Genomic DNA, 16,462 nt, shown 5'->3' on the forward strand with positions numbered 1-16,462 from the left:
ACTAAAATAATAAATAAGCATTCTACATACCAGTTCAACACCAATTACACCACCACCAATGACCACCATCTTCTCAGGCACTTTCTTCAGCGATAATGCACCAGTGGATGATACTACAGTTTCTTCATCAATCTGTAATGAACAGCACTAGATAAATATAAATTTACACACATATACAACTTTTCCATCAGATCATATTAAGATGACAATACCTCAATTCCTGGAAAAGGAGTAACTTCGGATCCAGTTGCTATAAGGATGTTCTTTGTGTTGATGACTTGCGTGCTGCCATCTGCTTTTGTTGCAGTCACTTGGTTTTTCCCTGTGATTTTTCCATAGCCTTGAACATGTGCAACCTGTAGTAGATACACTGCTGATGACTACAGAAATGTGCATGCACATATGCTCATGGCATATGACAGCGGTATAGAGCGATCAATAGCGGTAATAGGAAAAACACTGGCGTAAATCTCTTCTCGACCACTACAACCATGGCCCTTGCCCAATATATGAAAGGAGTAATTAAGTGGACTGATTCAACATGGTGAATAATGTAGCTGTCACTAGAGAAACTGCTTAACTGATGGCCATCCTAGCGAACTATGCACTGGTTTCCAGACTGCTTGCTCACACACAAGGCTTGAGACAACCAACTTTAAAGTGTACCTAAAAATTGGATTTTTTGTACTCACCGTAAAATCCTTTTCTCGTAGTAGGCATTGGGGGACACAGCACCATGGGTATATGTCCAACTACCACTAGGAGGCACTAGACACAAAAAGTGTTGGCTCCTCCCCGTTGGGCTATACCCTCTCCACAGGCACAAGGCTATTCAGTTTGTACAAAAAGCAGTAGGAGAGAGAAAAAAAGCAAGGAACCAACAACTCCCGTACCGGGAAAGATCAAGAGACCAGCCCGGAAAATCGGAAGTAAAAACATAGGGTGGGATCTGTGTCCCCCAATGCCTACTACGAGAAAAGGATTTTACGGTGAGTACAAAAAATCCAATTTTCTCGTGCATGGCATTGGGGGACACAGCACCATGGGACGTCCCAAAGCAGTCCCCGAGGGTGGGAAAAGAACAGCCATGCCACCGGTTGGGTATACAGGTGCAGGAGAACCATGTGACCCAACAGGAGAAAACACGGAATGGGCAAGAGGTTCCATAACAAGGAAGAAACCTCAAGGAAGAATCAGAGAAGACTGTCAGCACCCCAGGAAAAATGCCTGGAAGAAAATCCCAAATGCAAGAAGGCGGCAAAAGGGAACACCGAGCTCAGCCAAGGGCTGGAGAAAAAATTAGGACAGCACCGCGTGTTGGGACTACCTAACGCTCTAAATTGTCTCAGACCCAAAGAGCGAAAAAACCTGTGGCCAACCCCTGACAGGCCAGGGGAGAAAGGAAACAAGGAATTACTGGAAGCCAAACGAGTGAGTGAAGCCGTAGCAAGGCTCACATGTGAAGGGAGAAGGTCTCCCCTCACCGCAAGGCAGATGATGAAGTTATGCGCCCTATTTAAAAGGCGAAAACCCAAGGCTGCTAGAGGAAACCGCCAACCCTTGGAGAAGGAGGGGGTTGTAGGTAAAAGCCAGGAAAAAAGAGTAAGACCTGCGTCCCAAAAACAGGAGATGAGGCCCGAGCCTCGGAAAACAAGATATCACTGTGAAGCGTAAGACCAGAGGAAACTCTGGGCATGTGAAGCATTAGGGAAAAAAGGAACCAGATACAGGCCCAGGAAATCTCAGCAGGACACACTGGACTGAAAGACATGGAAGTAGAAGGAGAGTACTCCAACCGCCTAAGGAGGAAAGGTTCTACAACAGGAGGAGGTCCCTCCCGAAGGAGACCATACGGCGGAATTGCAAACCGCTGTGCTAAGCCACTCAATACCAGGTACTTGACGTGGGAGGATGGGAAAAGAGACACGAATCCCAAGAAGACCACAAGGTTATTGGAACCCAAAAAGGGAACAATCAACCCAGGCCCCGATCCCCCCAAAAAAAAAAAAAAAAAAACGATTGCCATGCAGAACCTGAGTGGTCAAATAAACGGGGACCAGGGACTCCAGAAGGAGTACCCGGGATGGGCTCACAAGGAACCAGGAGCTGAACCACCAGAACACAACGCAAGCCAGAATATCCAGGAAAGGAGAGATGAAACTACCATAGGGGAAGGGACCTTGGCCATGGACAACTACCCATTCCAAGAACAGTGACTAGCAAACTGTATACATTGTCCCAGAGAGGACAAGTACAGCAGCTCGGGATGTACCACTAAATTGACAGACATCCATATGCATAAGGAATGCAGAAAGTCGCCATGAAAAAGCCGGGTGAGACTACACAGAAATGTAGAAACCAGCCGCGACCGGCGTACTGAAAACTCCCAGGGGGGAGAAAGTACCTGACAGGTGCAAACGACGGCAAGGTCCAAGGGGACTGCCCCTCTGTCATGTAGTACAACTAAGCAGAGAATATAAGGGAATACCGAGAACACCTGGACCCAGAAGGAACTACGGGACCCTGTCCGATGCCAGAGCAACCAGCTGAAAAATTACCTACCAGGCAGGTGTGTGGCGCTCAGTGGTCCTGTCCCTGACCCGTCAGGGAGGACGTCCAGCGATGAAAAATGCTGATGACCCCAGAAGGATTCCATGTGGCAGAGGACATCCAGCGATGACCGAAAACTGCTGCAGCGGCCGATGCTCACCAGCTACGTGCCCCAACAATGGTAGAAGATCCAGTGGCGATCCCTGTACTCCACCAGGAATAGGCCATTCTGTAATAGGAAACAACGCGAGTACTCCTCTATAACATGGGGTAACGCGAAGCGCAGCAAACCGTAGTACCTTATAGAGATGGCAAGAGCAACCCTAGCACAAAGGCCAACAACCACCTGGCCATGGTGTAGGGAGCATGGTTGTATGTGGACCACCCGCCAGATCAGAACAGATCAGCCATATACTGGAGCTACAATAAGTAGCACTAGACCGACAAGGTGGGGGTTGGGCTGGCCCACCCCTGCCAGATATGGAAACCATGCACATGCAGAACCAGGATGGCCTGTTGTAGACAGTGCCCTGAGAAGTACAAGGAGACCATTGAGCACGACAGAAACGGAGTGGAGATGTATGGAAGAACCAAAAGGGTGAAACCAACATCCGCAGCACAGATTAGAACCTGGGGGCAGAAAGCACCCAGTAATACAGAAACTGTATGGGCCACAGATTGCACCATAGGGCCCAGCACCTTGAGTAATACAACCACACGCCTAAAATATAGGTAAAGTGGCTGCATGTCTAAGGAGAGTGGAAACATAGCCACAGAATCTGGGAATGCTACTGCATTTGGAGGGTACAGGTACTCAACCTGTAAAGTAGAAATATGGCTGCGTAGTGCAGAAAACGACCAGAAAGGTGTAATGGGTACAGCATCTGGAGATGGTAGAGGTACTACCTTTAAGATCGGAGCAATGTGGCCACATGGTGCACCCTAGAACCAGAGAGGTGCAACAGCTACCGCATTAGCAATGGTACCTATATTCCGCCCGGGAAGGGGAAAATAGGGCCGCACGGTACCACAAAGAACAAGACAGGTGCACACTACAATCAGGTAGGTGAAATGGCAACTGAAGGAGGCCCTCTATTTCGCCAGAAAAAAAGGGAAACAGGGCCGCATAGTACACCATAGAGCCAGACAGGTGTAACGGCTGCAGCATCAGAGACGGTGCAGGAACTCTACCTATGAAGGGAGTAAGATGGCCGTTTGGTGCACACTATGATGAGGTAGGTGCAATGACCACAGCAATTGGAGGAGGCCTCAATATCTCGTCCGGCAAGGGAGAGAAAATGCCACATGGTACACCATAAAGCAGACAGGAGCAACAGCTACACCATCAGGAAATGGTGCAGGTACTCTACCTATGAAGGGACCAAGGTGGCAGCTTGGTGCCGACTAGAACCAGACAGAGGCAATTCTACGGCAATTGAAAGTGGCCTCTATATCTCGCCCGTAGGGAGAAATGTTGCCGCATGGAACACAATAGAGCCCGCCAGGGGTATTAGCTACAGCATCGGAGATGGTGTAGGTACTCTACCTATGAAAGGGAGCAAAAAAGTCTGGGAACAGACAGGAGCAATTGCAACGGCAATTGAAGGCGGCCTGTATATCCCGCCCGGAAGGGAAAAATGATGCCGCATGGAACACCATAGAGCCAGCCAGGAGTAATGGCTTCAGCATCAGGAGATGGTGTAGGTACTCTACCTATGAAAGGAGCAAAGTGGCTGGGAACAGACAGGTGCAATTGCCAAGGCAATTGAAGGCGGCCTGTGTATCTCGCCCGGAAGGGAGAAATAGTGCCGCATGGAACACCATAGAGCCAGCCAGGAGTAATGGCTTCAGCATCTGGAGTAGGAGTAGGTACTCTACCTATGAAAAAGAGCAAGGCGGATGGAAACAGCCATATATAATTGCTTTTCCTTACCAACCAACAGGAGGCGCTTGCCAAGAACAGGGACCCCCTGTTATGAGGTAGAGTGGCGAACACCAGCACCAGGATGGGGACCCGGTGGAAACACTCTCAAATGTGTAGAGCATAGCCCCTGGTATAGGGGAACCAGGAAGGCTTGTCAGGTACAGCCTATAGCAGTGGTGCAGGTACCCCCCTGTTAAGGAGAAGGCGTACGTACCAGAGACACCAAGTAGGTGACTCATTATGCTAAATACGGGGACGGCTGCCTTACCTGTGCTGTTGAATACCTGTGCAGTCAGGGGAGCGCCATCCGAAAATCCACTAGAGGGGATACCAACCCTGGGTAGGAGAGGTTCCTCCGTGCACGTTAGTCTTGACCTCACAGAGGCTTCTGTATGGAGGAAGACCGCCTGATGCTCTGTTCCGAGGGAATCGGTGCAGAGGTGTCCCCCGAGGCAACGGATGGGGTGACGGGAAAGGATTCGTCACCAGCCTCAGGCCTGTCCTGGGGAGGACCCGAGGATGCCGAGGAGGGGTGGAATCCTGTTGAGACCACCCAAGGTTGTACTGTGAGCTACCCCTTGCCGGACCCGGTATCTGAGCATGCCTCATCTGCAGGGAGGACCCTGGGAGGGCATAGGTGGCCGCAATTGGATAGGTAGCGGTCCAGCAACTCCGCCAGGGATTGGGAGAGTCGGACAAGGTTCCCATGACTTTGACAAAGAGGGAGACCATTCAGAAGGGACCTACACAAAAGGATTTGGTCAGGGGACACAATGGGGTCTGGAAAGAGGTACTGCACACAAGCAGGGACAGGCCGACCGCATGGCAGCCTTCGTAGACAGCGGACGCACGTGAAAAGACGTGGCGATCCGAGGAGAGGCTGGGAGAGGAGACCCTCATAGAGCAGCCAGCAGAGGCTGTCATATCTGGACCCGGATGCCATGTTCCCCAAAGAGGTGCTGCAGCAGCTATAGAGGCTGCAGGAGAAATGAAGCAATTGAGGAGGGGTGGGGGGGAACGACTTGAGTGATCCCTATGTACAGCATTAGCTGCCTTCACACAGTACATAGGACAATGACCTAAAGGGGGTCTGCAGTTCTTTTAAAAATGAGGATCTATCCACTGGATAGATAACCCACGATAGACCAGTAAAGGGTGGAGGAGATAGCCCCTCCCGAGGGCCGGGCGGGGTCAGAAAAAGCCCGGGAAGCAAGGAGGAGGGGCCGGGAAGATCGCGGCCTAGCAGGCCCAAAAGCCGGGGCCTCGATTTATGAGGCGGCCGGGAATGGAGCGAGGGGGGCGGGACGAATCGCGGCCGACCGAGGGGCCTCCGGACCCACAAAACTAGGTGAGGAGGGTGGGGGGGGGGGGAGCGACGCCTGGGGGTGGGCGGAACAGGGCAAACAGAGCACCTGGGAGCCGGGAACGGGCCATGGAAGATGAGGCCTAGTCCCTGCAAAAGCCGGGGACTAAAGTAGCGGGGAAGGCCCAGGAGAAGCGACGCCTGGACTGTGTGGCCAGGGAGGAGAGAAAAAACCAACCAAGGGGGAAGAGAAAGGTGGAGGAAGATGGAAGCTTCCCAGGACCCCCAGCTAAGGTGGATCCCACCCCCCTGGCCACAGGAGGGAACCTAACCCTGGGGCAGGGACAGGAGGAATATACTCACTATACTCACCATCTGATGTCTTCGGGCGCCGCAGGGTCACCCCTTCGGCAGACTCAACACGGGAACCGTGGGAATGCCGGCAAGCCACTGCGGATGCAGTCTGTGGGGACTGGGTGACCGGCGATGGTACAGAAGTACGCGCCCGCAGGGGGGGCAACTAAAGTGGAACACGATGGAGCCCCAGCCTGCAGCAGGTATAACGGAGGAGATCACCGAGACCTGCAGAAGAGAGAAAAAAAGAATAAAAAATAAAATAAAAAATAAACAGCAGGACCTGCAAAAAAGCAGGACAGGTCTGCCTCCTACGGACACTAGACAAAAACTGAATAGCCTTGTGCCTGTGGAGAGGGTATAGCCCAACGGGGAGGAGCCAACACTTTTTGTGTCTAGTGCCTCCTAGTGGTAGTTGGACATATACCCATGGTGCTGTGTCCCCCAATGCCATGCACGAGAAAGCACAATTTATTAAAATTCATAGGCAACTTTCACATCTGCATTTTGAATTCAGGTTTTGAAATCCGGCAGAGGATCTCAAAACCTGAATTAAAGGGATTCTGTCACCAGGTTTCACCCCCTCCAGATAAAAATATGGTTATGTTCAGGGAGCTTTAACCATTCCTAATGTGGTCTTATAAATGTAAATGCCGTTCGTGCGCTGGGCACGAACGGCAGCAGGAGCCATTTACATCCCCTTGGGCACCTTATTTTTATGAATGACAGGTTAGTAATAGCGTATTTTTAGCAAAATGAGCCTACAGATTACATTTATAAGACCACATTAGGAATGGTTAAAGCTCCCTGAACATAACCATATTTTTATCTGGAGGGGGTGAAACCTGGTGACAGAATCCCTTTAAGGCTACTTTCACACTTGCATTGCTGGATTCCGGCAGGCAGTTCCATCACTGGAACTGCCTGCCGGATCCGGCAATCTGTATGCAAATGGATACCATTTGTAGGCGGATGCGGATCCGTCTCACAAATGCATTGCAATACCGGATCCGTCTCTCCAGTTGTCATTCGGAAAAACGGATGCGGTATTTATCTTTTTAACATTTGTAAAGGTCTGCGCATGCGTAGACTGCAAAACCGGATCCGTTTTTCTGGAACACTTGGGGCCAGATGCGGCATTAATGCATTTCAATGGAAAATAATGCCGGCATTCCAGCAAGTGTTTTGGAATTTAGGACGGAGAAAATACTGCAGCATGCTGCGGTATTTTCTCCGTCCAAAAACCGTACAATGACTGAACTGAAGACATCCTGATGCATACTGAACGGAATGCTCTCCATTCAGAATGCATTAGGATAAAACAGATAGTTTTTTTTCCGGTATTGAGCACCTAGGACGGGACTCAATACCGGAAAAGTTTAACGCAAGTGTGAAAGTACCCTAAAAGGACTCGTTCCATCCTGATGGCTCAGTTTCAGATCTGTTTGTATTAAATCAAAACTGAACAAATCTGATCCGGCATGAAAATCATTGTAAGTCAATGGGCACTGGATCCAGGTTTTTTCTGTAACTAGAAAAACAGATCAGGCACCACTGACTTACATTGATTTTCATGCCGGATCAGGTTTGTTCAGTTTTGCAAACCGGACACACAAAACGCTGCTCGCAGTGGTTTTGTGTCCGGCCCCAAAACGCAACAGACTGAACCGATGCATACTGATCAGTTTTGTCCCCATTGACAATGAATGGGGACAAAACTGATCAATTTAAAATTTAGGTTTTGAGATACTCAAAATCTGGATCTCAAAACCTGAATTAAAAACACAGATGTGAAAGTAGCCATAGGAAATGATTCAAAAATGTAATTCGTAATTGACTTTAATTTTGTTACCTTTTCATGCAAAATAGGCACCTGAAATTCAGGTGACTATTTGCGCTTTAGAATCCGTACTCCCATGCTCTGCTGAGTAGGCGAGTAAGGACTCTCTCCCTGCGGCCATACTCTAGCGCTGTACAGGCAGGAGGAATTCCATAGCACAGCACCGCTCTTCTAAAGCCTTGCATACAAATGATATGTTAGGCTTTAGCAGAGAAAGCGCAGGCAGGAGGAGAAATGCCTTCTGTCAGCTCATGCTCTGCGCCCTCTCCGCTCAGCTAACTAGCAGGGCGGGAGCTGACATAAGACATTGCTTTCCTACCTGTGCCCACTCTGCTAAAGCCTGACATAGCACTTGACTGCAAAGCTCTGGTACAGAGAGGAGTTGCATTGTGCTATGAAGCTCCTGTCTGTACAGGGACAGAGCCCACACAGCAGTGCACGGGTGTATGAACTTCAGGTGCCTATTTCGCATGAAAAGGTAAAAAAAAAAAAAAAAAAGGAAATTACAAATTTTTTTTTCTTTTTTTTTTTACATATAATCTTTATTAGCTTTTATCATTTTCTTTCCAGTAACAACAAATATTATTTTTGACATATTTCCTATTTGCTTAATTAAAGTATACCTAAACATGCAGGTACACTTTAAGGATACATTTCAGCACTGCCATAACTTTGTATGCGTAGATGTAAAAATAAAAATATAAATATGAAACATATATTCAAACAAAAGCTAGATGCATATATTACGGTGTAATAAAGCTGCGATATTCAGACCTTATTCTGTTTAAACAGATGAGCAATGCCCCCTGTAAGTGACTTTACGGCCCCACTTTTCTGTTCCATCATCTTCTCTAGATTTAAATGGATCCCGGTCACTGGAAAGAAAATAATGAATATAATGTCTCACAGTATAACTACAGACATGTCATGATCTCAGTCAGCACATTGTGAAAATAGCGTCACACTAGGGGTGCCTTCACACATGGCAGATTTTGCTGAGAATTTCTGGGACTTAAAATCAGTTCCATTCATTTGAATGTACTTGTTTTGGCAACAAATACATGGATTTCTGCAAGCCACATTGGCCGCTTTCACACGAGTTGTACACTCCGGACTCGGAGCGCGAGTATAAGACAGCTCCCGTCCTGAACTCCTAGCACTGCCGGGGTCGCATAGCACTATATTGATTTATGATGCTATGTAACCCTTACAGGTCTGGAATGTATTGGATAAGACTGACAGCATTATGTCACTGTTATCCAATACATTCCAGATCTCTAAAGGTTACATAGCATCATAAATCAATATAATGCTATGCGACCCCGGCAGTGCTAGGAGTTGAGGATGGGAACTGCCTTATACTCGCGCTCCGAGTCCGGAGTGTACAACTCGCTCATGTGAAAGCGGCCATTTAGAAGAATGGAACTGATTTTCACTTGCAGAAATGTTGGCAACAAAATCTGACATGTGTGACGACACCCTAAGGGTGGCTGCACACCGTACAGACTTATGTGCAGAAAATCCGCACCAAAATGGCCGAAAAATCTGCACTATATCACTTTTTTGTGTGTGAAATCCACACACACAAAAAAAAAAACCCACAACAATGGACACGCTGCAGATTTCAAAATCCTTACAGTAGATCAGTTTCTACAAGAAAAAAAAGAAGTTTACATGAGATGTATCTAATCTGATACACTTTGCTTTAGGCCTCATGCACACGACCGTTGTTGTGTTCCGTGTCCGTTGTTCCGTTTTCCGTGATTTTCTGCGGACCCATTGACTTTCAATGGGTCCGTTTAAAACTCGGAAAATGCACCGTTTGTCATCCGCGTCCGTGATCCGTGTTTCCAGTCCGTCAAAAAAAAAGGACCTGTCCTATTTTTTGGACGGACAACGGTTCGCGGACCCATTCAAGTCAATGGGTCCGTGAAAAAACACGGAGGCACACAAGATTGTCATCCGCGTCCGTGATCCGCGTCTGTTTTTTTCCTATCATTTTGAAGGCAAAACTTGACTTAGATTTTTTTTTCACTTTTCTTGTCTGGTGATCCTCCAAAAATCAAGGAAGACACACGGGGAAAAAAACTGACACGGATCACGGAACAACTGAACCCCGTTTTGCGGACCGTGAAAAAATACTGTTGTGTGCATGAGGCCTTACACTGTGGTTTTTCCGCACATAATCTACATCGTGTGCAGCCACCCTAAGGGTATGTTCACATGTTGTGGAAATGCTGCAGATTTTCTACAGCACAAACCTCAAGCGTTTTAGTAAAAGTGCAACAAATGGTGCATTTATTGGTGCAAATTTCATTGCAGAAATGCTGCCGATTTGAAGCTTTGCAACAGGTGAAATCTGCATCACAGGTCAATTTCCGCTGCAGATTTTTGCTAAGTCTAATGAGTGTATAACACTGGATTTTTTGCATGCGATTCCGCAACAGAAACATCTTGAGTTTTTCAATGCCACATGCTGTTTTTATGGCGTTTTCGGCAGCACTTTTCTCTAAACAACCGTGTGAACTAAAAAAACTGATACGTGTACGTGTAGCAACCATAAAACTGCCAAAAACAGCGATTCTAAGCAAAGAAATAAAATCTAACCTACCTTCAATTCCTCTGCTTGCAAAATCCTTTCCATGCGCTAAATGATAGAGATAGGAGTTGTTCAGCAAAGCCTGTAAAAAGATATTAGTTTAATCTACATTATGTTTGAAAACCAAATCTATATAAAACAATAATTTAGGCAGGTAAAAGACAAAGTGTACAAACATGTTATCATGTTAGAAGTGTGAGGGGGGGGGCAGGGCCCCTATATACCGCACCCCGCGCAGGTGACTGCCTTAACTTTACATTGCTGAGCTTTGCTGTCAGGATGATCACATAACTCACACACTATTGCTTCATTACTATCTACTGTACAGCGGGAACTGTGCTCTGGAGTAGATAGTAATGACGTGTTCCTGTGTGTGATATGCTATCATAGCTGAGCAGCCTGATAGGAATGGGGAGCTGGATCACATCTCTCCTCCCCACACCTGCCTGGCTGTTTAGCCATGATGGCCTATCACACTCAGGATCACATCATTATTATCTATTGCGGAGCACAATTCCTGCTGTACAGTAGATCGTTATGAAGTGATTATGTACGAGTTACGCCTTCAGGCTGAACAGCCTGACAGCGAAGCTGAGCAATGTAAAGAGAAAGCAGGCACCGGAGTGCAGTGTATCGAGGCCCCACACTCCCTGAGTACAAGTGGAAGCAAACCATACAACTCACATTCTAGGACGGAATACAGGCGGCTGTTTTTACACAATTCCCAGAGAACCCCAAGGCCTGACACAGACAATATTTTACCTCGGATTTAAACGCAAATCTACAGCAATATCTTAAGTGTAACTTATAATAATTAGCCATTCAAACATACCTTAGATGGAATACATCCAACGTTTAGACAGGTTCCACCAAGAGTTTCATTCTTCTCCACACAAACAGTCTAAAATATAATATATAGATTTATTAAATGGCAGTTAAATAAATACAAGGAGGCCCAAGAAAAAGTAGCCAGCTTCCAATATCTCCAAATCAAATGCCTAATAGTAAATCAGTCTTAGTTGTCCATAGCAACCAATCAGAGCTCAGCTTTTAGTTGCTACAGGGCTCTGAAAAAATGAAAGCTGAGCTTTGATTGGTTGCTATGGACAACTAAGACAGATTTACTATTAGGCAGTTTGATTTGGAGACAGGATACTTTTTTGTGGGCCACCCTGCATCACATGCTTTGTTAAATGGCTAATAAAGTTAGAAGGCATATGTCACATGCCGTCTAAGCAGTACCCTAAGGCTCTTTTGAATTTAAAGAGGACCTTTCACCGCTCCTGACATGTCCGTTTTAAAAGCTACATGCATTCCCCATATAATAACAATTCTGGAGCATCTATCCATATATCTGTATGTTGTGCCGTTCCTTTATTATTTCTACTAGAAGTTATGTATGAATTGCTAGCAGTCTGTAGTAAGGGTACAGAGGTGTGGTAACCAGTTGGGGGTGTGTCCCTGCACAGTCTGACAATGGCATCACTGACTGGATAGAGTCAGACTGTACAGGGTCACACTCCCAACTGGTTAACACCCCTCTGTACCCTTACTGCAGACTGCTAGCAATTAATTTATAACTTCTAGTAGAAATAATAAAGGAATAGCACCACATAGAGCAGACATGTCATGAGTGGTGACAGATCTACTGCCTGTTGGTGTCAGTAAATCTGTGAGCACATACATCAAACAAATCTATAGGTCCCATTATTTTGGTCACTGTTTGGCAAGTCAGGTTTGGCATTTTTTTTTTTTGCTGTATGGAATAGCGCAGCACACGCTTAATATAAATATTATGGAGTTACGGCCACAAGCCAGGTCCGCTGCAAACCCCATAAGAAATATGTGGATTTTGCCAGAGATTTGGCTGTAGATTTCACCCGCTACATAGCAAAGAGTGAAATCCACAGCATATGCGGACATGTCAACTTATATGTGGATTCTGTTAAGGAAAATGTACTCCATTTGTAAATTAAATATTTCCAAATCTTATTCACTTTGATTTAGGGTCCATTCACATTCGCATTTTGCGGAACGGAATTGCAGACCCATTAATTTCTATGGGGCAGCACGATGTGCTGCCCGGATACGGAATTGCGGATCCGCACTTCCGTGTCTGCAATTCCGATCCCGAAAAAAATAGAACATGTCCTATTCTTGTTTGCAATTGCGGACAAGAAAAGGCATTTTCTATGAGAATGCCGGCGATGTGCGGTCCGCAAAATGTAGAAAGCACATAGCCGATGTGCGTGTTTTGCGGATCCACGGATCCAAAATCAGGAGTGGAACCTTCAGAAAAATGTGGTGTAAACGCTGCAGATTTGATGCATATTTTGCAGTAGCAGCAAAGTAGAGGCGGGTACCTGCCACAAATTTCACCGTTCACAAAGCAGAGGCTGAAATCTGCAGCAAAATCGGAACAACGTGGTGTGGATTTTGCTGCTGTGAAAAAAATCAATGGTAGACCCCATGACAGCATGCCCTATACGCTGCGGATCTTCAGCATGCAATTCCGTAATGTGGTCATACCCTAGCTGTATTATCTGAATTGAACTGTACTAGAATTAAACGGACATGTATAGGGCTCAAAAATGGCACAGCACAACTTTCCAACATAATAAAAAACATCCCATGTTGCTGCATCAATACAGAAATAAAAAAAGTAAAAAAAAACAAAAAACTGTAAAGCCAGGGTTGAATAATTAAACCGTTTGTGGTCCTTAAAAGGGTGGTCCAGGATTTTTGTATTGATAACCTATCCTCATTGAATCGACTGAAAGCAGGACTGTAGTTACCAGCTCCATCCACTACACAATCGAAGGAGGTGTATAGTCCCAGCACCTACTTCCAGTGCTACAAGATAACAGCTGAGTTAGACCCCTGCTGATCCCATATCGATGGCCCTTCCTGAGGATAGGCCATCAATATCAAAATCCTGGACAACCCCTTTAAGATCAAAACTAACAGGTAAAAGCACACGCTAGCATCGGGCAGCTTTATACCATGAAGTACATGACACTGCACAACAGCCACTCACCTGGAAGCCCAGTTGGGCGGCTTTGATTGCAGCGACATAACCTCCTGGACCAGAGCCAATAACTGTGACATCAGCATCCACTTCAACACAAAGAATCACACAAAATACTTTTAAAGAAGAACTCCCACAAAAATACAATTTATTCTCGGACCTGCTAGAAAGGTACATGCTGTATGATGGATATCAGCATCGCTTAGTGGACTCCAATTACTTTTAATGGGGTCCTTTGGGTTCCATCATTAGGATGGCAAGAATACCGCTGTGTGATTCTGGGGTCACACTAGCGGCACACATGCACATCAAGGCAACGACCAGTGTCACGGTGTAGCCCTAATCTAATAAGTAAAAGCTGAGTGCTATCGCGGGGATGTAAGCCCTCCCGAGTCCCGACACTGGTCGCTCCTACAGGTGAAACTCGAAAAATTAGAATATTGTGCAAAGTTAATTTATTTCAGAAATGCAACTTAGCAGGTGACTCTAATATATGAGATAGACTCATTACATGCAAAGCGAGATATTTCAAGCCTTTTTTTGTTATAATTTGGATGATTATGGAGTACAGCTTATGAAAACCCCAAATTCACAATCTCAGAAAATTAGAATATTGTGAAAAGGTCCAATATTCTAGGCTCAGTGTCACACTCTAGTCAGCCAATTAATCCATACCCCCTGCAAAGGGTTCCTGAGCCTTTAAATGGTCTCAGTCTTGTTCAGTAGGAATCACAATCATGGGAGAGACTGCTGACCTGACATTTGTGCAGAAAACCATCATCGACACCTCCATAAGCCTCAAAAGGTAATTGCAAAAGAAGTTGGATGTTCCCAAAGTGCTGTATCAAAGCACATTAATATAAAGCAGCCTGGAGAGGATTGTCAGGAAAAGGCCTTTCAAAAGTGTTGGGGACATTTACAAGGAGTGGACTGAGGCTGGAGATAGTGCATCAAGAGCCACCAGTTACAGACAGATCCTGGACATGGGCTTCAAATGTCGTATTCCTCTTGTCAAGCCTCTCCTGAACAACAAACAACGTCAGAAGCGTCTTACCTGGGCTAAAGAAAAAAAGAACTGGTCTGTTGCTCAGCGGTCTAAGGCCTCTTTTCTGATGAGAGCAACTTTTGCGTCTCATTTGGAAACCAAGGAGCCAGAGTCTGGAGGAAGAATGGAGAGGCACACAAAGCAAGATGCTTGAAGTCCAGTGTGAAGTTTCCATAGTCTGTGTTGATTTGGGGAGCCATGTCATCTGCTGGTGTTGGTCCACTGTGCTTCATTAAGTCCAGAGTCAACGCAGCTGTCTACCAGGAGACTTTGGAGCACCTCATGCTTCCTTCCGCAGACCAGCTTTATGGAGATGGTGACTTCATTTTCCAGCAGGACTTGGCACCTGCCCGCACTGCCAAAAGTACCAAAACCTGGTTCAATGACCATGGGATTACTGTGCTTGATGGCCAGCAAACTCGCCTGACCTGAGCCCCATAAAGAATCTATGGGGCATTACCAAGAAAAAGATGAGACATGAGACCGAACAATGCAGAAGAGCTGAAGGCTGCTATTGAAGCATCCTGGTCTTCCATAACACCTCAGCAGTGCCATAGGCTGATCGCCTCCCTGACAGGCCGCATTGAGGCAAAAGAGGCCCAAACCAATTACTGAGTACATATGCATGATTATACTTTTCAGAGGGCCTACATTTTTCTATTTAACATCTTTTTTTTATTGATTTCATATAATATTATAATTTTCTGAGATTGTGAATTTGGGGTTTTCATAAGCTGTGCGCCATAATCATGCAAATTATAACAAATAAAGGCTTGAAATATCTCGCTTTGCATGTAATGAGTCTATCTCATATATTAGTTTCACCTTTTAAGTTGCATTACTGAAATAAATAAATTTTTGCACAATATTCTAATTTTTCCAGTTTCCCCTATATTACCTATGATATGCTGGCGCAGCTAAAATGTTACAAATTAAAAGCTTCTGTATTACTAATAAATTATAGATTGAAATAATTCTACATTACAGCACAGAAAACGCCATCCTGAGAATACAAGGGCTGACATTCTGGGACGGCCATTACTGCCCAGTACATTCTTAGGAGCAGGGTCAGAGGGTGATGTTACCAGACAAGACAGAACTTACATGGTTGGTCGGAGTAGGTTCGGAGCGGCACAGCACATATTCTTTTCAACCCAGGAGTGACGTGCTTTAAGTGAGCCTTCTAATACAAGAACACAAGAAGGTCAGTGTGTAGTCTAGCACATAAATGGTTAAAGACGTACTCTCTTGTAGTAAATCCTTGCATCGCCAGGAATTACCAATACTAAAACATCTTGTCTTATAACTCTGTCATGTCATCCCTCTGTTCTTCCCCCTGGTAAAAGACACTTGTAATTTATTTCTATAACAGTGGGAATAACAGTGGAATGGCATAATGCAGAATTCTAAGAAAAGTTACCAGATGCCCACAAGTGAGTTCAATGCGAGGAATTCGCAGCGTGTGTCAGTGAGAGGACCCGTTCTGGCCTCCGCTCTTATGACAGGATTGCACAGCATTATACTGCTTTATAATACTGTGTAACCCTGAGGGTCCTGGAATCTATTGAATTACGGCTTATGCACAAGCCCATTGCCATTTTGGCGGATCTTCAAAACACAGATACTGGCCGCGTGAGTTCTGCACTTTGGCGTAACAGAACAGTCCTATCCTTTCCATAACAAGGACAAAAATTGGACATGTTCTATTTTTTTTGTGGGTGCCGCAGAACCTACATACGGATGCGGACAGAACACTGTTTGCTGTCCACATCTTTTGCAGTCCCGCTTAAGTGAGTGGGTCCACAACTGACCTACAAAA

The 16,462-nt window shown here is 45.9% G+C and overlaps 1 protein-coding gene across 1 annotated transcript in view; it reads right to left on the reverse strand.

Moving 5' to 3' along the window:
* The window catches only part of DLD (dihydrolipoamide dehydrogenase), a 211,937-nt gene that overhangs the window by 13,611 nt on the left and 181,864 nt on the right, over window positions 1-16,462 (reverse strand). Inside the window, exons 2-8 of the mRNA XM_040412475.1 lie at window positions 15,748-15,826; window positions 13,608-13,687; window positions 11,403-11,471; window positions 10,583-10,652; window positions 8,746-8,846; window positions 213-356; window positions 31-132 (exon numbers count right to left, since the gene is read on the reverse strand). Of these exons, the coding sequence (XP_040268409.1) occupies window positions 31-132; window positions 213-356; window positions 8,746-8,846; window positions 10,583-10,652; window positions 11,403-11,471; window positions 13,608-13,687; window positions 15,748-15,826 (645 nt within the window). The remainder of the gene's footprint in view (window positions 1-30; window positions 133-212; window positions 357-8,745; window positions 8,847-10,582; window positions 10,653-11,402; window positions 11,472-13,607; window positions 13,688-15,747; window positions 15,827-16,462) is intronic.

Source organism: Bufo bufo, chromosome 1 (assembly GCF_905171765.1).
Source record: "Bufo bufo chromosome 1, aBufBuf1.1, whole genome shotgun sequence".
NCBI classification, from domain to species: Eukaryota; Metazoa; Chordata; class Amphibia; order Anura; family Bufonidae; genus Bufo; species Bufo bufo.